Below are 23,879 nucleotides of genomic sequence, written 5' to 3'. Positions count from 1 at the left end.
AAAATGAAAGCTAAGGAGAAAGTCAAAGTGAAATGTTAAATGTAGGAACAGTTGAACTCAAATCTCCAATATATGTCAAAATTTAAAGTCTTGTATCTGTCAAGAATCACAATTGAGCATCTTCTCTTAGAAGTAGGCAAGTTAATCAACTTGGAATACCTTGACCTTTCAAGAACAAGTATACAAAATAGGTATCCTATTGAATATAAGAATTTGGATAATTTGAGGGTCTTGCTCATGAAAGGTGTTGGATTTTATCTTCAAATAATTCCTTTTGAAGTGATAGAAAGTTTGAGGCGATTGAAGGTGTTTAATATTTTGAGGGAGAGATAAATGATAAGTGAAGTCATTAGTCTTTTTTAATCAATGAATATTTGACAAAAAAAAAAAAAAACATTTAAAAAATGAGTACTGAAGTGCATAACTATTATATTCCTCTATTTTCATTATGAAAACATAAAATTTGATTAATAGAAGATCATTACTTAAGTCCATATCGTACAGCAAACGATCATAAACCTCAAAGCTTCTCAACAGAACTACAGAGACAAGGATTCGTCAATTCTTCTATGCTGATATATTATTTTGGTCCTTGATGCTATGATTTCAGTAGAGTAAACAGTAGAGTAATTGGAGACAATATATCACACGGCTGTGTCCAAATTAATTGAATTGATAAACGAGGGTGAACAAGCCAGTTAAAGCAGCAAAAATGGCAGACAATTTGCTAACTGAAACCACCAGCAATTTTTAAATGCACAACATCCAATTTAAAAAGAAAATCAAATAAAGTTTTCCTCCTACTTATTGCAAACCTGAAAGCGAACTACAATAAAAATATAGACGAAGTCTAAAAGAAACACAGGCTTATATTTGTGCAAATGCAACAAATAAAGGCTCTAGTCTTACAAAAAAATAGGCTTCTACTTCTTATTTAACCCATGTCAATACTGGTTTGCATCAATTAGTAAAAGATAAGCTAAAATATCCAAATTCTTCTTAATAAATAAAATAATAAAAATCAGAGAATTTGAATAATCGATGTGCAGCCTAATTGAGTTGTCTTAGGTCATACTGGATTACTAGTTTTGTTAAGATGCATCCATCAATTTTGTGATATCCTGCAAATTCAGTCCTGTTCGTAAATTGTCAAATTGAGAATTTGTGATATCTTAAAACAACCGCTTTTGGCTAATTAAAGACGAGCCAGAACAATCTGAGGTATAAGCAAATTGAAGACCAGGACACTTTGCCAGTGCTTCCGTAGCCAAAGTTCATGTGATAACGACTGATGGAATAGCTCCAGCACCCTTGGTGAAACCTTCACTATTCCAAATTTGAGATGAGAATTTAAGTCTGATACTGGACCTTCAAGAAAGATAGAACTTTATAGATGATCAACTTCAATAAATTAGAGCATGTTTCTACCAGCCACTACTATCTCCAAGCTATCAGCTTAGAATATACACTAACAAACCACATGAACAGATATTATGCTAAACAAGGGAAAAACAAATAAATAAATAACAGGTGTAAACAAAAATCAAGCTCAGTAGAATATTTTTGTTCACAATTTCTGTGGCTTGTAATATACACATCGATCCATTCACAAGTTATCCATGCTGCCTTTCTCCACAAGACGATTAATCATATGCCAGCTCTCATTGCTCCCATCGCAGCCTCCCGTTTCATCTCAGCAGCCTTACCACTGCCACGGAAATACATGTATACTTGCTGTATGGCATTGACAACCAAAGAAAAAGTGAGCAGATATGTACGTGGATAAGGAAATCATGCCATTCCAAATGCTGGGTGCATGTGCTTAAAATAATTGGAAACCTAGCAAAGTGTAATCAAACCTGAATAACCCAAATGCTGATCAATGTTTCAATGCAGAATAATCCAAATCCAATGAAGTAGAAGATCTACAGACAAGCATAATAAAAGATCAATCATTCCGAAGCAAAAAATTATTTAGGTTGCATTTAGCAGTATTTGCAAAAAGATTATGTCACAATGAAGTTGACAATTAAATAAGATGTGGGAATAAAAAAATTCACAATGCATTTTTACCCCAATCAAAGCATGATCGCCCAGCACATCTATGGCAGACAGAATGCCCCTGTACCAATGAGAGGACAGAGTCAACCACTAAGTTAAAAGAATTAGAATAATTTCAGCCTCTTGAAAATATGAAACACACCCATTAAATCACAAATTTTATCAGTCACCATCATGTCAACAGCTACAGGTTTCATATTCTTAGTCTATCACCACTTATATTTTGATATAAACAGGGTATCTTGTTGCAAAGAATATGGACAATCTTCCGCATTACGGCACTGCAGATCTTTGACCCAGTTTCCTCACAAATGACAAGATCTCCGTCTCACTCAACCTCTCTTATTTATAAGCAATATTCCGTAATTCTTCTCTATCTCAGCCGAACTAACACATATCAACAACTCACTAAACACCAACTGATATTAACAACTAGCACATATATATATATATATAACAGATTTCAAATCAGGTAATTCGGGGGGAGGGTAATGATGCACGTCATAAAGTCCTTCTTCTCATATATCATCATTTAGTTCTATTTTAGAGAAGGAAATGGAAAAAGGAAACATATCTTCTGCAAAGAAAATGATTTGAATGCTTAGTCTCCTTGTTACAAAAATAAAGCTATATAAGCAATATTGGCATATTAAATAGAGTACATATGAAATTGACATACGTCAGGGATTTCCCTTTGAAAACTATAGGAGGTGCAACTGCAGCTAAAATGCAGAATCCTATGTGAAACTGTAAGCAGAAGAAGAAATGAAGATTAGTTTTCTGCCAGCTTTTAAAGCATAGCTTTTGCGAATTAAGAAGTATAGTCAATGTACCAGATAAAGCAGGAAAAACCATCCAAATTTCAAAGCACTTTCAGTCCTGCAAAAAAGGGCAGCATATTCAAAATCTACAGTATGACCAATTATAAAAGATCAAATATGCAATCATATTTGCCTATTCTTCTCATGAATGCTTCATAGAATAAAGCATAATTTTCTGAAGGGACATTTCAAAATTTGTCAACACCAACAAATGGTATAGTTTCACTGTCTCACAATTGGATGAATAACCCATTAAATGATTCAAGAAGAAAAAAGAAAAAATAAATGGAAAGAAACAAGTTCAACTACAATAAATTTGTTTACTTCAGCAATTTGTTAATTATGGACACAACAATAACACTCATAAAACCCCAAGGTTGCATAATTAAAACTCAAAGCATGCCTCAGTTTTCAAAAATTACATTTAGTCTTGCTACACAAGTTATAAAAGAAATGATTGCTACTTGCAGTTGCATAATATAATAGGGGGGTAAAAAGCAGCTAAATGCATGAATGCATTGAAAAATTTACCTAAAAGCACGATATAATGGACGATACCACAGAACATATGCTCCAGGAACCCCTGCTATGAAGTAGATAAGGGCAAGAAACCATATTTTTACACCTGCAACAAACAAGGCCAAATTTCACATCAATGGAATTTGGAAATGTCATATTTGTAATTTGAGCTGTGTAAAAACCCCAGAAAATCTTCTAAGTATCTAAAATCACCTTCACCCTTAATCCAAGCTGCAGTAACAGCTATAACATTCCATGAAAGGCACAACACTAATCCTGCATAATATAACCTTTTATCAGTGACAGTGAACCACACCTAATGCTTACATAATTTTTGGGGTATAAAATTACATGACTTACAGAAGCGTGATTGATACATTTATTGTAACTAATTAATTCAAAATATGTCATCGTGCTAAGAACAAATAAATAGAGAATGCATTTATCAGGCCACAATCATACTCAATAAAACTAATTAGTTCCAAGAATCCAGGTTAACAGTTTCAAATCAATCGTTCAGACAAAACTAGTGATTCAGAGTATCTCACCTCTCTTCATGGCTTAAGTTTCATTATAAATCTTTCATTTAGAAAATTTAGGTGGTAGAAAAGAAGAAAAGGTTCCCAAATGTTACTTTTCAGTATAAGGTGTAAAGGTTTTGCCATTGATGCTAATAAGAAAAATTAAGAAGAAACATCTCCCTTTAATTAACTTTTGTACAAAGCATAAATCAAAAGGAACCAAACATAACACTATATCATTTGCAGAGAATGTACAAAGGATCCTTGAAATAAAATCTAATCAAGAAAAGATTGAAAATAAAAGAATGAAATAATAATAAATGTCCATGAAACAGCCTCAAGAATGAAAAACAATTCGACAATAGGAATCAAGACCACCCCCCCAACCCAAAACAATAAACAAACAAGAGGATAACATACCTAACAGGGTAGTAAATGCAACATATTGCAACTTTTGAAGATGAATAGGAATTTCATTAGCAATATCATGATGGATTATTGGGAAAAACGGTGGCCAATTCTTCTCCTCAAGCACAATTCCAGCTGCAAAACAAAATGTAAATATCTATTAGAATAAATAAGCAATATTAAATCAGTACATATAGTTCAAAGACATTTACAGAATTCTGCAGTATTACTATCTTCCACTATCCAAATGAATGCCAACACAAACAAAAGTCACCCCCCACCCCTGTTCACACCCACAAAAAGAAAAAGAAACAGAGACAATTGTTTTCTAAAACTGATAAAGCAAGCAAACAACATTATCATCCTCAACAGTTGCAGAAACAAATTAAGCCCAAACTTCAAATACAAAATCAGGAGATGTTTGTTACCTCGTGCAGCAGCTTCTTCTTTCCGTCTCACTTCCTGAATTTTGATAAATCAAAAGAAAAAGTACAAATGAATTTCCAGGCATTTGAACTGATTCAAAAAGTCAGTAGACAAACCTCTATTCATACAAAGTTAACTGAACAAATATCAGCAAGAACATTCTAAATATTGAATAGACGATGGCATGATAAGATGAGTGGCCTTAAGTTAACACAACCCATATTTCCATGGACCAAACTGTTTTTCTGATCATAACAAAGTCAGATGCCCTCTTCATATCCAAGTTTCAGGTATTATTATCAATCAGACTCGATTCAAATTCAAGTTGTGTCATATCCAAAATCCAGGTAATATAATCAATCAGTGTGTGTGTAGATACACATTGGACACTTCATTTAATAATTTTTATAAAACACTAATTCAAAAAATCAAACCACTAGATCATATTATGATGATCATGCATATCAAATTTTAGTTAATTGAGTAGTCTTTTAGCAAATATTTACTAATATTTTAAAAAACATTATGATACATTAAAATAAAGTTGTTTGATGAGGTGTTAACTATTTTTTAATTTGTATAATTTTTTTTATGCTTGATCGACTTAGTAAAAAATTTTAATCAAACATTTGAATTGATCAGATTCAATATCTTAAATGGAGTAAGTTAATAGTTAACCAAATCGGTAGTTTATGTAGTCAAAGTATCATTACCCAGTCCCAACTGGAAATGCTTTCCCCATGTCTTTTCAAATTGTAACTCTCCCAAATATATGTATTGTCCACTTTTAATACTTTTTTCCCAAAGGAAAAACTTAACAGAATTATATCATGGGGGTCAAGAAGACCACTCAAAGGAAAAAGTTGGAAATTGAAGGATGGTTAGAAGAAATGCAAATGGAACTCTCCATAAAGGGGGGGGGGGGGAAGAAGACCATTCAAAGGGAAAGTTTCCCAATTGCAGTAAATATCAACTAAGGGAAGTCTAAACCAACAAAGAGATAACAAGAAATTGGTATACCTGTTCCCTTCTTCTCAATTCAGCTTCCTTGGATTGAAGTTCCTTCTCCTTCTTTTTCAAATCCTATGTGGAAATAGATCATAATTAGCAAAACCACAATCAATACTTCCAACAACACATAATAAATGGGGAAAAAACTGAGGATTTCAACAATCTCAATTTTATACATACCGTTGATGTATCAAGAGGTATATCAACTGTTGCACCAAACCCATAATTATAATCAACAGGCTCTGGCTTAAGAGGTGAAAGCCTTGAATTTGTGGCAGGAGGAACACTTCCAGGATTCTGACATTTTAAAATCATTATGACACATTAAGATGGGATGTAGCCATTACAAGGTAGTGGAAACTGAAAACTCGAATTTCCTCCTTTGTTAAACTGATAAGATGATTCCACAATGTATTAGGGAGAAGGTGCAGCAGAGCAGGTGCCCCCCACCTCCAAGGGACCTCTTCTATTTCCTCAATAACAAGGTAGTTAAAATCCCGATTTGAATCTTAAAATCTTACGATTTTACGATTTTGGAAGTCTCACCGATTTAAATCGTGGATAAAATCCTAATTGAGTAAAATCCTTGTAAAATCCCGATTTGAATCATAAAATCCCTCAAATTATGGGATTTCACGATTTCACTTCGATTTAAAAAATTTCCCGCAAAGTCTATTTTGTTGAACCCTATCGTAGCTGATGCCTCTTTCATATATCTTCTTTTTATGGAATCTAATTTGCCTCTAGCAGCTTTGAACCCTAACATTGTTGTGAACATTCAATAGTCCTCCTAGTGCATGCAACCTGGTCTACAACTAAATCTATTGTTGTTGTTCTTGCATATTTTCTGTTCTGGTCTGTTTTTTACTCATGTAAATGCATTACATTGTTATGGAATAAATTATGATTTGTGAGTGCTACATGGTTTAAGTGCTTTTACTGATTTAAAGCTTTTTTCTCTTAATTTATGATATTTTATATGAATAACATGAATTTATATCATATATATGAATTTATAAAATCTTACGATTCAATTTACGATTTTACGATTTACGATTTTCACTCTCTTTTATGATTTAAAGTAAAATCCTGATTTTAACTACCTTGCTCAATAATTTAGCTCACCTAATGTTTCGCTAGTTATCATAACATTTAATTTTCTTCTCTCATCTATCTGTTCTTTCCATATTATAAAAATTCAATATCACAAATTCACAATCATGCACCTATAAAAACATCACAAACACAGCTCTGGATATCATTATTGCGACTTGTAGTTATTCTATGATCATTGACCTGTAAAGACCTTTGGTTTGTGGGCTTACAATACTTCTCAATTATTTGTAAACCTAATGTGTAATGATCGAAAAAAAATTAAGATATATTTGACATTACCTTTTCCTTTAGCAATGTCACTCATTAAAATAATATGATTTTAAAATTCTGAATACAAATTTAGAATATTCTCAAAAAAATCTGTATATTACTCACACAGCTGCACACATGAATAAAAGTTGTGCTCCCTCTATCCTCCTACATACACCACTGATCATAACCTATGTTTGTGACTTTCTTAGTCATCAAAACGAAATTCCATTGACTTTAATAATTATGATTCACTAATGTTTGATTAATAAACTCAGCGTAATGTAAAAGGAACCCCCACTGAAGTTTGAATGGCTTGATGTCTTTCCCCTTACAGCTGGATTATGTTAGTTCATACCAAATTTGAAGTAAACATATAACTATTCCAGTAGGGAACAATCATCCCAACACCCCAAACAACTGAATTCTGAAATCCCCAACTATCAACTCTAATTCCCAAATTGAGAAGATCATAAATTAATAATTATTATAATCGTTGCCTCCTCATAGTCCATTAGCATAACAATATTAATTTTAAACATTAAGAATATACATAGAGAATGTACACCCATATAAGGCACTCAAATATGTATTTTGACTTCTATGAACAAATTATAAGTCACAGACATTGCTTTTATTTTCAATTTTTGTTCCAATAATCTCTCTCAGATATTCTAAGAGCTTACAATGAGATAATAATGTACAATCTGATTTAGAAAAGATCTGCACAAACCTATGGCCTACTTTAAAGAGTAAAACGTGGGGTGGCTGTTAATGTAAAGATTAATGATCTTAAATACCTTTATTCATAAACAGCAATCACACTCCTTTACTTTACACTAGCAGTTACCCTATTGTGTTTTACTCCTTGATTTTAGAGAAGTTGAATTCAATATTTTCATTATCCAATTCAGCTCCTCTACTTTTGATAATTGTAAAATGCTACCCTATTGTATTAGTGTGTGCACACACACAATAACATTTGGAACAACTTAATATAATCTGTATATTTTCAAATTATTGTTACCCACACACACCACTATCTACCCTTCAATTTGTTTGGGAGTTAGTTTTTGCAGGGAAGGAGAAGGCTTATTTGATGATAACCATTGTTTGGGAGTTTTAAGATGAGAGTAGGAGGTTTTATAAATCCTCAATTTGGGATATTTTTTATTAACTCTCCTCTTTCTCCTCTCCTCCCTCACCCTTCAAACCCTTTCCTTCCCTCTCTTTCCAAACTCCCAAACAAAGCTTAAAGGGAAATTGTCTCTCACCATCCCTTTGAAATAAATCATTATCAGGAATTTCAGTCTCTAGTTGATATTCGATCCTAAGTGGAGAGGAGTTTCACATTTTTTTCTTTAAATGAAAAATGGATTTGAAAACTTCCAGAATCCATCACCCCTTATGATACAATTACTTAATAGTTAATTCACTACAAGTTATTAACACTCTAAAGTTAAGAAACACAGCATCTGCATCTGCAAGCAAATCTCAAGAACATGTGAAAGACGTGACCCAGAAAGTTTGAGCTTAATTCTAAAGGCAACTTCTTAAGGCCAAAACATCATCAGAAAGCACAAAACCCTAAATGAAGAAACAAGGACAACTATAACTAAACATATATATAAAAATTACGAACAACCCCAAAAACCGGTTTCCTCAACAACATCAATTATAGTATCGAACAAGTCAACCTAAAATCAACAACATTTCAGAAACAAAAAATTGACCATATTTGCAGGCTCAAACACCCCAGAAGAGGATCAAATCAAGTTCAACACAAAACTGCATACCCAGTTCACAAAATCTCAACTTTGATTAAAAAGCAACGGTGATGGACACTCAGGAAGAAAAACTTACAGAGAAGGGATTAACTTCTTCCTCGTCAAAGGGGTTACTGTCATAGCGACCAGCCATGAGAATTGGAATGCAGAGATCAGAGACTCTGCAGGGAAAAAAATCAAATGGGTAATAAAAAAAGAAAGGATTTTTGGAGTGCTGAGATTTGAAAGTGTGGAACTTATTATAGAATTAGAAGGTGAGGAAGGTAAAGTAAGGGTTGTAAAAGAAGGACTTAAATTCCAGCAACAGATACGAAGGATTTGTCTTTGGTCAGCTTAACACAGAAGAAAATAAAGACACACACACCCACTGCTTTCATCTTGGCTTTCCGGCATATTAAAATATATAATATAATTGGGAGATTTGAGATTTTGTAAAAGAAAATCTTGCTAATCATGCCTTAAATATTTTTAAAGAATTAATAAACGAAAAAGTATTATTAAAAAATTTAAATGTAATAAAAATTATCAGAGGAGTATATCATCATATTTTTAATAAAATATTATTTTTTTATTATATAAAATATTAATAAACAATTTTTTGTGATTATTAATAAACAAAATAAAAGTGATCTTGTAATATCGAGTAAGCTATGGATATTGTAATTTTCAAAATTTTTAGTCTATTAATAGTAAATTCAAAATTAATTGAACCGCATTTGAGGACATAGGCGTAATCAAATGCTCTTCTGAAATAATGCATCTTACCCATCGTTAAAAAGAAAAGGTAATCAATCTTTTTTGTCCAAATATATATTTTGCTGTTAGAAACAAGACAAAATTTCAAATTTTGGTTCCCTCAGGTCTTCCAAAGCTTTTATTCAAAATCGCGTCTTTTTCTAAGCAGGATGGCAGTGTTTCTTGTTGCAACTTGCAACCAGATGATAATACAAGTGCTTATTTAAAAAATAAAAATTTTCTCTTTTTCGTTCCTTTGATAAGTGAGAAAATCCATTACAACGAATTTAAAAAATGCATACAAATAACAAACACAACTCACATTTAGATAAAGAAACAATTTAAACAAACATAATTTTCACTCTAAATTAATCATCGATTTGTTACTCTACTTTTATATGAAAAATTATCGATGATTTTCAAAGACCAATACTTGAAGTGGTGCTGTCTGAATAGTTTATTTACTCTTTCTTGTAAATGTAAAATTGTTTCTTAAAAAATCATTATAATTAATAAAAAGTTAAACGTTAATTAAAGATACCCACTCTAAATTCAATCTAAATAAATTTGAACAATTTATTTAAAATAACAAAGACCAGGAAAAGGGACGAAGAAATTGTACTTAAAGAAGGAAATGTTGTTCCTAAAACATGTTTACATTTTAGTTAAAAATCTCTAAATCATGATTTTTTATTTTTTGGGTTACAAAATCATGATATGGATAAATGTTTATGTTTATTCTCCTAATGAAAATTCCGACACACATCTAACCTTGCACTCTCATGAAAGGGTGGTTGATATAAGGAAGGATGTGGAAAGAAAGAGATTAACTTTTCTTTCTCCTAACACATAAGAACATGAATATAAAATGTATGCAACATTGTCCATTGGGTGCCAAATTCTCTCAGGCAAGCATCATAGATGCCCATGTAACTTGTCAAATATTATTTGTTCATTCTTAAAACACGTTCATTTTATTATTAAACAATATCTTACTGAAAGGTTCTAATTGATTCAGGGTCATATTTACCATATCTGGAAGCAAATGAATTGGAGAAGAGGAACAATAGCATGCTTATTAGGAGCATCCAAACATCACGATCTATGAGGATACATCTAAAAACTGTGCTTCCATTGTTAAATAACCTGCCTCAATATTTAGCTTGATCCAACCATGTTTGAGGTGGCATGGGTTCTTGAGGACTCACAAATGAGCTCCAAAGAGCAGTTTGATTTAAAGCGATGTGATTGTGTCAACCATTTGTTAGGTATCAAACATTTGGAATTGTGCTGTGGACATTTGTAAAATTCCATTTGAAAAACAATATTGTAAGGTGTGATCATGACACAGTACTTTATTCACAACGCAACTATATATGAGTTTTCATAAATTACCCTTAATTTGTACCTTATTAAATGAAAAATTAAAAAGCCCTCTAATGCAGACATGCAAGACAACCAACGTTGCTTAGTCATTGTAACAAATCAACAAAATTATATTAAACATGACCGCATATTAAAGCAGAGCCTTCCATTCTAACCATACATCACTTTTCTTTTAATAAAAATTAACATTTCTTATGAATTTTGTTAATTCTAATTGGCTCCATACAGTAAAGACAAGCGTGCCCTTAAGAATAATTTCTCTTCCTCAACAAGGCAGGGGGTTATAAACAGCAAATTTAATGCAAATATCATTTTAAAACCATTGGTTCTTGAGTTTTAGAAAATATTTTAAAGGTGAATTTAATGAAAATATCGTTGAAGTAAACGTGTAAAGATGGATAAATGCACTCCTCACTTTGAAAAAAAATATATATAAATAATGAATTTTTTTTCATATTTTGCATCTCCCATTTTTATAATTTTGAAGTCACTAAACTAAAACTCAACTATATTTAGACTCATTAAGACTAGACTCTAGCTTCAAAACTTTAAATTCGTTAAATCTAAATTTAATTATATATAAATCCACTAAAATTAGTCCAAAATTATATTTTAATTTTAGTCAAAATCCAAACTTGTCTCGAGCACTATTTTTACCTTCCAAGCTTCTGAATTATTATACATACTTCCTCCTGTGTTCTACATAATAATAACTTCAATAAAGACAATAAAAGAAACATGCTACTTAATCGTTGTTACCATTGTTTTTCTTCGTAGTTTTTCTTTCACTTTTCCACAATGCAAATAGTGTATTTCAAAATTGAGTTCTGTATGTTTATATTTATCTTCATATCATAATAATTGTTAATTCTTATTTTTAATTGAATATACTCCCACAGATCTAGGGTCCTAGATCTGCCACTGCCTGTACCCAACATACAAAAAGTATAAGCGGCATAGTTCAGTTAAATCTTAAGTCTTACACGACCAAAACCAAAAACTCTGTAAGAAGATGGAAGCTTCTTCATTAATGATAAAATCCAAGGCTGCATATATGATAATTACATCAAAATAAGAAATATGAAGGACACGTATAAAAAAAAAGAGAGACAGGAAAGTATTTGACATGAATGGAAAGAACAAAAGAATATAAGGAAATATGAGCATCCAAAATTGAACGAATTGAGAATTCATTCAGCTAAAAAAACTAAATTATGCCTACAAATAAAACTAAAGCCCTATGAATGGAGATGGGCTAAAATATCAAACCAGGTTAGTTAAATAACTGCTAAAAGAACCGTTGGCTATTCCTCCTTTGTCTCATTCGTCGTTGATCACTCTTAAACGGATCAACCCAGTTTCTGTCCTCAGCAATAGCTTGATTCCAGCGCTCTTTAAAAACTTGAAGTTCCCATGTTGATTGCCTTCGTATCTGCTCAGTACATGTTACAATGTAAAGAAGGACATTTGCAAGCTTCTTTGTGATCAATACAAGACTTCGTTTGAAATCACTTAAAATGCCTCACCTCAATTCGCTGATCAAAGGCCGCTGCACCGTGTCTCTGATTAGGAAACAACATCAGCAAGAAAATGAAGTTAGGATTGACTGTGTTGGTAAATGAAATAGGATATAGGGAATAACACTTTAAATGCCATTAAAAACTGTACCACAGTTCTCCTTTTACGATTTGAAACCTGCAAAAGGAAAGAGAAGAAAGAAAAATTACTTCTGCAGATTCGTGGTCCAGTTAATATTCAACTCATCCTATATTCTTGTGTTCCTTGTTTTTGCTTATAGAATATTGCTTATCAAAGTGGAATCTGGAAGAGGTTAAATCAAAAACATAAAAGAAACAAGAATGAATTGCTACACCTCAATTTACAGACCCATTTATGAACAAAAATGTTAGAAAGGATGTGTCACTCCAATACTATCAATAAAGGCATTAATGACATGTCTAGGATTCCAAAGGGCATGCCAATCTAGGGAAATCGTTCAAAGGATTTCCCAATTGAAACTGCTCATCCATAGCCAGTAGGCATCAAGGGATCTCCCTAAGGAGAGATGACTACCAAGCAGGACAACTGGTAAAAAGAACACCTTTTGTAAATAAAATAAATGAATGATAAAATATATATGTACCAGCCGTGTTTGTTTCTAAGAATACGGCCTGGTATCGAAAGAAGAGAAAGGGGAAGGGGAAGGGGAAGGAGAGGGGGGGGAGGGAGTGTTTGCATACATTGTATAAACACTAATAATCAACTCAATGTGCTCATGTTATTGACATAAATTATATAGTGCAACAGAAACCTCTTTTGCAAAGCTGAATGTTAATAAATGTGTACCGAAGATCACTCATTCCTAAAAGGCAGCCCTATGCAAAATCCCAAGGATTTGCCCGAAAGGGTGAATACAAGTGTTTGTGTACTAATGCTTTTCTTAGGAAACAAAGAGTGTAAATAAGCAATGAAGCTAATGTATACAAAATTAATTCAAAATTGGGAGAGAGGAGGAAAATACTCTAGTTGTATCATGAGTGCTACCACCCAGAGTTTGTATTCCCTTGTGAACAACATATTCACTATCAACAACTCCCACATTTTGAGTGCGATCTCCCTGAAAAATGACATTGATTTCACTGCTAATGATACTCATGAATAGTTATAAACCTTTTAAAGAAAATGTCTAATTCTCACCTGAGCACAATATCCTATTTTCATATCCACTCCCCATCCATGGACAAGGTCATTCTGAGAAAATGAAAATGATAATGATTTTACCAAAACTATGGACTATTTTGATCTATAACCAATCCAAAAGATAAAAAATGAATACTAAAAATTACCAAAGAAACAAAGTTAAACTACATAAGAACATCAACCAAAGTAAAATGCAAAAAAATCCAAGTTAATTGGACTATTGTAGTAAGTTTTATTTTCACTTGTTAGATGAGAGCACAGTGTTGATCCAAAACCTCATCTACAAAAACCTATTTGCAAGTATATTGTAACCTTAAGTAACTTAATGCTGAGTATATTAAATAATGAATTTTCTTTAAAACAAAAAAGAAAGTGAATGTTAGGTCCATAACCAAAGTTAATTCTAGAAGACACAAGCAAGGTATTAGGACAAATGATAAGGGAAATAGAGAACAGGGAAGAATAGTAGTGTCAATCATAGATAACGGACCAATAAGAAGAGTTGGTAAAGGAGTATCATGGGAGTAATGAGTGGGAAGAAGGAAGTGATGACGAGAATGACCGAGTGAAAATAAGAGAGAAATAAGCCTAACAGAATTGTAGTGGAAGATGAAAAACAACAACACAAAAGAGTAGTAAGAGGACAATATTGTAGAGAGTGGTTATGAGTGGGGGCAAGCTAAGGCTGGGAGCTCAATTCTCAGTTGTTCTTGAATTCCAAAAAATTTCCAGACCTGGAGATAGTTATAAATAATATACTTTCATCTTTTTATGTAGCTTCCTAACTTAAAATCAATCAATCTTAGTTCATAACACTACACCAGAGTAGATAACATGCAATTGCTTCGTAAAAGAGACAACTTAGAATAACTTTGAAAGAATTTCAGGTGTTGTCTGTGTTTAGAATTTTTGCAATTCCTATGCACCATGGAAAATCACCTGTATAAGATGCCAAGTACAATACCAGGCAGATCGAGAGAAAACAGGGGCCATACCTTCCACAAACCTGCCAAGTTGTAATGAAATTTCAGTTTCATTCATAACATGTTTATAGATACACCCAATAAGCATCATAAAACTCCAAAACATAAAATGTTATTTTGTTAAGTTCCCATTTTAATACGTTGACTGATTAAATTTAAACATCCACCATCTTGATGGCAGAAAGAAGCATGATAACACCACAGGAATAAGATCCAGATTACAGAATGCACATCATCTTGAAAAGATACACAGCATTCCTAGGTTCAAAGAAAGTAAGAGTTACCCAGTGCACGGAGGCCCTTTACTTGCATCTGAACACCTAGTTTTGCCTCTGAGTTCATAGACTCTTCTGCATGTATGAAAACTCAAGCTTAAGTATGACAATTCATTAACAAGTACATATCAATAGCCTTTGACAACAAGTCACCTATGAACTTTTTTGGTCCTAGCTCTAACTGTAATTCTATGATGTATCTCTGTCGAATTTGGGTCAAGAGCTGGTTGAGATATCTCCAATCCTTCTTCCTTCACAATTTCAATGTATCTGTGAAAAAACAGGTACCCATGTTAACTAATTCTTTCTCTGATGTGAGATAAAAATTGTCATGAGATGATTGACTAGTCTATACAAGAAAAACAAGAATGAATAAAACCCAACCAATTATCTTTCTTTTTACCTTTCCAGACCAGCAAAGATTACTAAGTAACCTAATGTGACCTTTATTAATCTAATAAAGGGTAAGATAGAGCTTATCATGTGTGCAAGTTGAATTAAACATCAAATAGGCAGAGAAATCATTATATAGCTTGAAAAAAACACTCAATATTGCCTTTTATCTAAAAAACATTATCAATATAGCAATATGTGTAAGTATTTAAATTGAAACAAGACAAGGCATTAAACAATATATACAATCACAGATAACACATGCAGGCACATGCATGTGTAATCGAACTGCCACTGCAATAGAGGCAAGGGGTATAAATTATCAAGTGAACCACTAATATTATGATCAGATGAAGCAGGTTGTAAGCTGTCATGGTAAAGCACAAGTTGACATCAAATAAAATTGATTTAATATCAAACATCTATGCTATGAAAGAAAGAAGATTCTTCACTTGGTCTATAAATTCGTTTCCCTAAAGCCCTGATCTTGCTTTCTATTTTAATTAAAAACAGCGGAGAAATGCTTCATGATAAATTGAATATAAAGGCCCCACCTCTTACACTCATGCTAGTTAAAATCCCGATTTGAATCGTAAAATAGTGGGATTTTACAATTTTGGAAGCCTTACTGATTTAAATCATGGGTGTGAAAATTGATGTAAAATCCCAATTTGAATTGTAAAATCCCTCAAATTGTGGGATTTCACAATGATTCTGAAAATTCCTCAAAAAGCCTCTTTTGTTGAACCCTAATGTAGTGCCTCTTTCATATCTCTTTTTGACCAAACCCAATTTGCCTCTAGCAGACCCCAACACCATTGTCAACATTCAACAGTCCTCCCAGTGTGTGCAGCCTGGTCTGTAAATAAACCCAGCAGTGTGCTACTGCTCTGAGATCGAGTCTAGTGCTGCTGTTCTTGCATCTTTTCTGTTCTGCTCTATTTTTTTACTTATGCTGAGGAGTGATTTTCTGATGGAATATGGATTATGATTTATGAGTGCTACTTTATTTAAGTGCTTTTATTGATCTAAAGGTTTTTTTCCCTAATTTATTTTATTTTATATGCATAACATGAATATATATATATATATATATATATATATATATATATATATATATTGTGTAAAATTTTACAATTTGATTTACGATTTTCACTCCCCTATATGATTCAAAGCAAAATCCCAATTTTATCTACCTTGCTTATGCTCACTATTCACTTTTAAGGAACCTTTTTTAATCTTATTTTCTACATGTTATAGTTTTCAAGTTAATTTTCATTCAGTTTAAGATAAAAGAAAAAACTACCATATTATATAATTGAATAAAATAGGATTATTTTTCATTATAATATCTTTGGTACCTCAGCTGGTATATAAATGGAACCTTCGTATTAGAAGCCAAAAGCAAATAAATGTAAAAGTATATACTACCAGCAGAGAAGTGAAACAAAACTATCAGTCATACCTTGATGGAGAAAAATGCTCCACCCCTAAATCCTCATCCCAGAGAAAGATATAATCATAAGTAGAAACTATATCTGGATGTAGAAATCTTTTTGCAAACCACCTGTGAAAGAATTCAGGAATTAATATATAAATTGGGAAAATAAATCGTTGACATATAGACATTTATAATATATTTAAATCAAAACCACATATGTTAGGCAAGAAAAGCAAGAGGACCAGCAGTTTGGCATGGACGCCAATGCATCAGACCAAAAAGGGATACATAACCAAGCAATACTGACAGAGGCAAGGTCAGGCAGTGGCACATTACCCAACTCATCTACAACTAGAAGATTCACATGGTTTCAATGAGATATTATGTTGCTCCATAATGTTTTTCCAATTTGAGTGGAGATTCCCATGAAGAAAAAGGAAAATAAATAAAGACCGTGATTTCAATGCATTGACAAAAAAGTTAATTTCCCAACTTCTAATGATCGCATAACCTAATTGACTCATTTACCAGTCCATTAGACATTTCAATTTTCAATATATCTCTTCCATGATTAAAACATGACATGCCCCATATATTCCTAGTTTCCTGACAATATTTAAAGCCAACTCCCTTCAATTAACAATACAAGGTTTTCAGACAGAAAAAAAACCAACACGGTAAATCTAGTTGCTTACCACTTTGTTTGGTTTCGAGCAGCTATGTGTATGGCCTTGCTACTCCAATTAAGATCCCACCATCCATCCACATTGGCATCATAATGGAATAAAATAATCGTAAAATTTTCTGGAAGAAACTGAAATCAATGAAACTTGATTAGGAATGTTGATTCAAGCAATTTTGATAACAGAATGAATCATCAAAAATACCTTTTGCACCATGGCATCTACATTATGCTTTTGTGTAATACCAACTGGAACAGCCAGCAAGTTACGATTGGTGTAAACACTAGCCTGCAGTCAAATAATCACCACCAAGCAATCATTAAATTAGCTAGCACAGGTGAAGCAGCTTTGATAACTGATGGCATGCCCATTACAGTATACCAACTTCTAGCCATCATTAGTAAGTTCAAATAGAACTATAATGTGAAAGAAAGAAAATTTAAAGTTGCTGACCTTTGACCTAGAACTACTTGGCAACCATAAAGGCCTTAACTCAAAATCAGAAGTAGCATGTATTATGCCTCGTGGTAAGCTTTTCAGCTTTGCAGAAGTTTCAGGATAAGCCTGCACAGTTGTATCAAAAGTACCAATGTAAAAAGAAATACATATCAAGTTACATTATCAAATTCATGCAAGAATTGTAAAGTGTATTAAATTTTGAATGCAGCCATAACCATCATTCACTATAACTAGCAGAGCCTTTGTTTGTTCTAAATGCATCAAAGCATAAATTTAGCAAGAAACAGAAAACTGATTAGCATCAGTAAGTATACCTTTTCTTCTCCCCAAATACTCCACTGTTTGTCTATCTGATAATGATAAATGAAAACAGAGAACAAAAATATAAATTAGAACAGGAAAAAAGAATAAAAGGTCATGCATTGATGCATTATAAGAAAGGCAAAGCTCAAGCCATGTAGCTTCCACCCGCCACAAAAAGTGGCTTTTGACACACCATATACTAGGAAGTGGGAAATTTTTCAAATAAAGCGATAGGGTTTTATGCTGCTATACTTTTTTATTACGCTTTTAATGACAACAAAAAGTTTGATTAATTAATGTTTTTCAGAATCGCTTCACAAATTTCCGAATCAAAATAAATATTAGCATTGTTATACTACTCTGGATAAAGCAACACTGCAGCAGTAACCTGATGCAGAATAGAAACTTAATCAACATTTTGGCCCCAAGTTACGACAAGTGATCTCATACCTCTTCTTGGTAATATTGATACTTTATAGTCCTATAAACAACAAACAACAATACTGTACAAACAACTGCCATAAAAGGCAGCCGTTTCATCTTCAAACTTGATTTTCCCTGTTCCAAGAAAATTCAGATTAAAAGAGTGAAGTTATAAACGAATTCCTTAATGAAAATATGTTCACAAGACATTCTCCTCAGAAATATCAAAAGTTAACAACTTCAAAGAAAAGAAGACAAACCATTAGGCGAGACACTCATTTTTCTCATGGGACACCTCCATGATTTAAGTGACTTCATAGAAAAAATGAATCTCTTATTCAGTCTTCATCACAAACTGCTTGCTGCTGTAATAGAAAGTATCAGAAATTACTTCATCTCACAAAATACATAGAAGCAAAAGGAAAAGGATTGCCTTTGAGCTAAATTACTGGCAAACCAAACCCTCAAGGTTCAAAACAGAGAACAATTAGCACAGAACAGAATGCCATATATACAATACTATTTATTTTTTTACAGGATATTGGGGAACAAGCAAAGGGACTAGTGAGATGTTTATGCACGTGCTGCAGTGTGACAAGAAAGGGATAATACATGTGAATTTGAGAAACATGCTTAGAATATTGGCAATGATAACAAGTTGCTGAATCTACACTCGTTATCTACACCAGCAAAATCTGCACATATAGCAGCAATAAAAGACACCAATAAAAGCAATTAATGATAATGACATCACATGATACAACACATCAGCACCCTCACGAACATGAAAACAGAGCTGCATGCATTGGATTTAACCGACACAAGGATCACATGAAAAACGGAAGAAAAAAAAGATGGAAAAACACACAGCTGGCCAAAACATTGACCTACACCAGAAAACCAAAATTCCACTCTTCACAGCAAGTTCCAATTGCTACCCCAAGAAAAAATAAAATAAACAAATATATATTTGCTGGAAATGAGATGATAGATAATAGAGTCATTCTTAATTTTCACATAAAAAAGCTCCCAGAGCGCTTGAATTAGATCTAGCCCTTTGAGACTTACATTCATCATAGCCAGATAGAGAAGAGTAAAGTTTCACTCCCACCCCAAAATCACACAGTTCCTCAAAAAAATTAAATAAAAAATAAAAAATAAAAAACTTCATCGAGAGCTAAAAAAAAAGTCTTCTTTGGCATAACAAATCGTTTTATCAGTCGATAAAAACTATAAAATCAAAATCTTCTAAAATAAAGATTTTCCCCTGAATCAAGTGTCCGACTCAGATGAGCAAATGGGCAAAACAGAGGCATGAAAAGCAATGAGGATGTCGAAGAATATGAGAAAATAAAAGGGTATGCATGAAAAATCGAGATGGAGAAAACTTTCAAGATCACGGGACATACCCAGATGCACAAGAATCGAAACGAAGAGAGAAGCTGAAATCTGAGAGCAAGAAAAAGGGAAGAGTGAAGAAGGGCACGTTTATAGGGAAGAAATAAGACAGAGAGTAGCGAATGAAGAATATGAATATATGCATGCGTGGTTAGTGGCTATGGCATTTTGGGGCATTGGTAGCTACATTTTTTAGCTATGACCAAACACCTTACAATTATATAAGTTGAGGTCACACTGACATTATAATTACAATGAACAATAATTTTAAATATATTTTTAACATCTCAAAATATATAATATTTCTATTTTTTTTATAAAGGTATAATATTTGAATTTAATTTTTGTAAAAGTATTTTTTAATTTTTTTGGTTAATCATTAATTATTATTAAATGATAACATAGTTAACTTAAATATTATTACGTATTAATTTTTATATAAAAATTCATAAGTGAAAAAAATTAAAATCAATAACTTTTAAAAAATATTTTACAAGAATCAAAAGATATAATAATATATTTTGAAAGACACAATATATCTTGTAACATCCTAATTCTCAGTATTCGTGGTCTGCTAAATTTTGATAGAACCTTTGTCAAAATTTTAAAAAAGAATTAAATTATTAGGAATTATTTAATGTAACTTTAGAGTTTTATATTCATTAGATAATTTGTGATTTTTTAGAATTTTTCTGAAACTTTTAGGAAATACTTAAAATTAGCCTATTTTGCGAGAATCTTAGCAAAAATAAATAAATTTTCAAACTGAATCTAATTCTATAGCAAACAAAGCTGTAAAATTTTAAAAATTTTACGAGAACCTAATAATATTAGAAAGATCTTGAAAAGTGAATTTTTACAATGAAATTTGATAAATTTTAAAATTTTATTTTTTAGTACGTCTAATACGCAGACAAGAAACGAACCGATCCGAGAGCAACTTGAGTGAATTAAAATTTTAGTGACTATCTCAGTATTATTCTAAATATTCTACTATTTTTTTTAAAAATTTTCTCTACCTATTAAACTGAAAAAGATATATACATTTGCAAAAGTGAAATTTTTAAGTTAAAAAAAAAGATAAAGTAATTAAATTTTTACTTTTAAAAAGTGATTGAGAGAGAGAATGCATCTTCTTCTAGAAGTTTCCTTAAAGTTTTCTACATTTCTCTCTCAAATACACTACTCACCTTTAAGCTTGATTTTTAAGGCTAAAATTTGATTTTTTTGAAAAGCTTCAAGAGGTAAACTTGTTACCTTTATCCTCCTCTACACTTGTATGGTTTTATTTTTTAAAAATAGTGTTATTTAATTTTCTCTTCTTACTTGGATGAGCTTGAATAGGAATGGGAAGGGTGTTATCTTGCTTTTATTGTTGTGGTTTTACATCTAGGATACTAGAATCATGCTTGGAATGGAGGATTAGAAGTGGTTGAGCTAAAAGCTTAAGAACCCAAATTTGCAGGTCACTGTTCACTAAATTCTGGGATTTGTATAGACTGAATTAGGAGTTTATGTCTTCATTAAAGTTGTAGCCCTTTTAATACTTGAAATTTAGCCACTGGTTTCACCTCAAACGGATATTTGTAACTCAAGTTATGTCCATTTTACTAACAGGTGTTCTAGCTGTCACCTTAGGGAGGTTGACCTGTTTTAACAGTCACAGATTTTGATTTACTGAGACTTATGAGTGTAAAATTAGGACTCGTCTCCTTCATAAAAGTTGTAGAAAATTGTATGCTTGAAATTTAGAAATTGGTTTCATGTCAATATCTTATGTGTAGCGTGAGATATGGTCAGATTACTAAGGTATGTTTAGAGTGTTAGTGTAGTTGATCCCTGTCAGAAACAACCACTGTAACGTAAAAACTGGCACTATTCTATAGGATATTTGAACTTAATTCCTCATAAAAGTTGTAGATAAACAAACCCTTGAAATTTAGAAATTGGTTTCATGTTAAAATATTAAGTATATCTTGAGTTATGGCAAAAACACTGAACCTTGTGCAATCTGCTCGAAAATTTCCCTGTCATGGCTTTGATCAACTTTATTGCACAATCTATTTCGAATTAGACTTTGACCTCTACATCAATATTGTAGATAATTACGTTATTGAAATTTGGATTTTGACCTCATGCCAAAACAGTCTATATAACTCTAGAAAATTCCAAAGTACTAAACCTTATTCATGCTTGCCATTAGGATTCTTCCTACTCTAAGTGTGTACCAACTAGGATGATTTTTTTAAGTTAAGTGTGGGATAAATGTGAGCTTAACATATTACAAAAAAATGGATTAACAAAACAAAGTGAGTTTAAATTCACACGAGATAAAATCAGAGAACTATAAGGTTCTAACTAGCGTTTCATTACGTGTATAGATTTAGTCGAAAATCAACTTCAAGCATTAGAGAGAACAAACGTGGACGTAAAAGGTAAGGGGTGAGCTATGTAGTAAGGATTACATCATAAACTTATTTAACCTTATTTGTTGAAATTGTTTAAATTTTGTTATGATTGATGATTGTGATTTTCTTATATGCTTAATTTTGATAATGGTTTACTTATGTGTTTGGTAATGGAAATATATGTTTGATACTTCGTTAAGACATAAATTGTGTTATATGATATTAGTTGTCTTTGAGTGAGCATTTATGTGCATGGTGGTTTTTCATGGGAAAGTTTAATGAAAACAAATTGAAATGATTGAATGATGGATTGAGAACTCGTATAAACTGTATTGGAAAGTTTTCTGATTGCAATAGATATTTGGAAAATTTTGAAAAATCCGTATTACAGGGGAAACTCTGTCAAAAAAAAAAAATATTTAGACTTAGAAATTTTTCTTTAATCATTCTCAAACAAATTTAAGAATTTAGAAATATAGGACTTTTCTAAGAAAAAAATCACTTAGGAACTCATATATTACTCATCCGAAAATGGTATTTTGTGCAAAATGGGGAATCAGAGACTATGAACTCTGGGAATACGATGGGGAGACCTGAAGGAGGACTTGGGGATAGGAAGAGTAGTGGTTGGAAGCCCTAAAAGGCTCAGGTTCGCTACCTGTTGTCGGGGATCCCACTGTACAAACTCTCCTGTACCTGACTGTGCTCTTACCGTATATCATGGTCAGTGAGCTACTAGGTTCATATTTGAGTTGGAATGTGATTGATTTGTGAATGTTTATGATGTTTGATTTTAATGTGATGTATGAATTATTGCTCACCTTATCGTTGTTTCTATTTTCTTTATTTTTTTCTGTACCTGCGGTATTCATTGGACTTGATCGGTTACCACCTGTAGCAGAGAGAGATGGCCCAGATTCCACACCCAATAAATATGACGATTAGGCTCATTAGCCCGGAGCCACATCGATGGTAGCACGATTGGGATAGACACACCCATGCTTTTGCGAACATACTTACTATATTTTTTAGGAGAGCGACAGGACCCAGAGGTGGTGTCCCTATTACCATAAGGACTAGACTAACCCTTGACTTAGATAATAATAATCCTTTTTAGCCCATACCACCACCAATTCCCCCTCCAGCTGAGGAGGAGGAAATGAATATTGATATTCTAGAGGATTATGATCCTTTGATCACCGATGAGTCTGAAGATATGGATTTAGAGTAGGACTGATACTACTTTATTTTTTTGTATAGTGACAAAGGTTAGTCGTAGGTAGTATTTTTTTGTACATAGATCTTTATGGTACTAGATAGAAGCCACTCTTTTTGTTTAGTTATGTTGCTCTGTAGGAAGTCATCTCCAGTGT

General features: G+C 32.4%; 2 protein-coding genes across 13 annotated transcripts; both read right to left on the bottom strand.

Annotated features, from left to right (window-relative positions):
• Nucleotides 1-1,109: 1,109 nt before the first annotated feature.
• On the bottom strand, nucleotides 1,110-9,291 carry LOC113857383 (secretory carrier-associated membrane protein-like). Of its 8 annotated transcripts, XM_027489197.1 has the most exons (14): nucleotides 8,992-9,291; nucleotides 8,311-8,320; nucleotides 7,415-7,462; nucleotides 5,948-6,068; nucleotides 5,777-5,839; nucleotides 4,759-4,792; nucleotides 4,343-4,465; nucleotides 3,615-3,677; nucleotides 3,414-3,507; nucleotides 2,895-2,940; nucleotides 2,741-2,808; nucleotides 2,074-2,122; nucleotides 1,860-1,925; nucleotides 1,124-1,734 (listed from the first exon to the last, which is right to left on the bottom strand). In XM_027489197.1, the coding sequence occupies exons 1-14, from the start codon at nucleotides 9,050-9,052 to the stop codon at nucleotides 1,648-1,650; spliced, it is 933 nt and encodes a 310-aa protein (XP_027344998.1). In that variant the 5' UTR covers nucleotides 9,053-9,291; the 3' UTR covers nucleotides 1,124-1,647. The 8 variants fall into 8 exon arrangements, 7 of the variants coding, with proteins under 7 accessions (XP_027345000.1, XP_027344998.1, XP_027344996.1 ...); XM_027489195.1 differs by lacking the exon at nucleotides 8,311-8,320 and having other exon boundaries at nucleotides 5,948-6,065; nucleotides 7,412-7,469; XM_027489194.1 differs by lacking the exon at nucleotides 8,311-8,320 and having other exon boundaries at nucleotides 5,948-6,065; nucleotides 7,412-7,475; nucleotides 8,995-9,291.
• A 2,756-nt stretch (nucleotides 9,292-12,047) lies between these two features.
• Nucleotides 12,048-20,260, bottom strand: LOC113858116. 5 transcript variants are annotated; one of them, XM_027490592.1, is made up of 16 exons: nucleotides 20,110-20,260; nucleotides 18,961-19,062; nucleotides 18,728-18,835; nucleotides 18,289-18,324; nucleotides 17,969-18,079; nucleotides 17,720-17,803; nucleotides 17,528-17,646; nucleotides 16,857-16,958; nucleotides 15,152-15,268; nucleotides 15,008-15,073; nucleotides 14,680-14,746; nucleotides 13,738-13,791; nucleotides 13,562-13,657; nucleotides 12,709-12,735; nucleotides 12,567-12,602; nucleotides 12,048-12,472 (listed from the first exon to the last, which is right to left on the bottom strand). In XM_027490592.1, the coding sequence occupies exons 2-16, from the start codon at nucleotides 18,961-18,963 to the stop codon at nucleotides 12,329-12,331; spliced, it is 1,170 nt and encodes a 389-aa protein (XP_027346393.1). In that variant the 5' UTR covers nucleotides 18,964-19,062; nucleotides 20,110-20,260; the 3' UTR covers nucleotides 12,048-12,328. The 5 variants fall into 5 exon arrangements, with proteins under 5 accessions (XP_027346393.1, XP_027346390.1, XP_027346392.1 ...); XM_027490589.1 differs by having other exon boundaries at nucleotides 18,961-19,065; nucleotides 20,110-20,184; XM_027490591.1 differs by lacking the exon at nucleotides 20,110-20,260 and adding an exon at nucleotides 19,313-19,780 and having other exon boundaries at nucleotides 18,961-19,065.
• Between the last annotated feature and the right edge of the window lie 3,619 nt (nucleotides 20,261-23,879).

This window comes from Abrus precatorius, unplaced genomic scaffold (genome assembly GCF_003935025.1).
Source record: "Abrus precatorius isolate BTA unplaced genomic scaffold, Abrus_2018 Scaffold2, whole genome shotgun sequence".
Lineage (NCBI taxonomy): Eukaryota > Viridiplantae > Streptophyta > Magnoliopsida > Fabales > Fabaceae > Abrus > Abrus precatorius.
Note: the sequence above shows the minus strand (reverse complement) of the source record. Positions and strands in the feature narration are given on the sequence as shown.

Bases quoted from the DNA above. Each gene is read 5' to 3' on its own strand.
- LOC113857383 (XM_027489197.1), bottom strand. From the start codon at position 9,052: ATGGCTGGTCGCTATGACAGTAACCCCTTTGACGAGGAAGAAGTTAAT. The intron at 5,840-5,947 runs GTATGTATAAAA...ATTTCCACATAG, and splicing joins TACCTCTTGATACATCAACG to GATTTGAAAAAGAAGGAGAA. The intron at 2,123-2,740 runs GTATGTCAATTT...TCATTGGTACAG, and splicing joins TTCAAAGGGAAATCCCTGAC to GGGCATTCTGTCTGCCATAG.
- LOC113858116 (XM_027490592.1), bottom strand. The intron at 18,325-18,727 runs GTATGAGATCAC...TATCATTATCAG, and splicing joins ATCAATATTACCAAGAAGAG to ATAGACAAACAGTGGAGTAT. The intron at 13,792-14,679 runs GTGATTTTCCAT...TCATTTTCTCAG, and splicing joins GTACTTGGCATCTTATACAG to AATGACCTTGTCCATGGATG.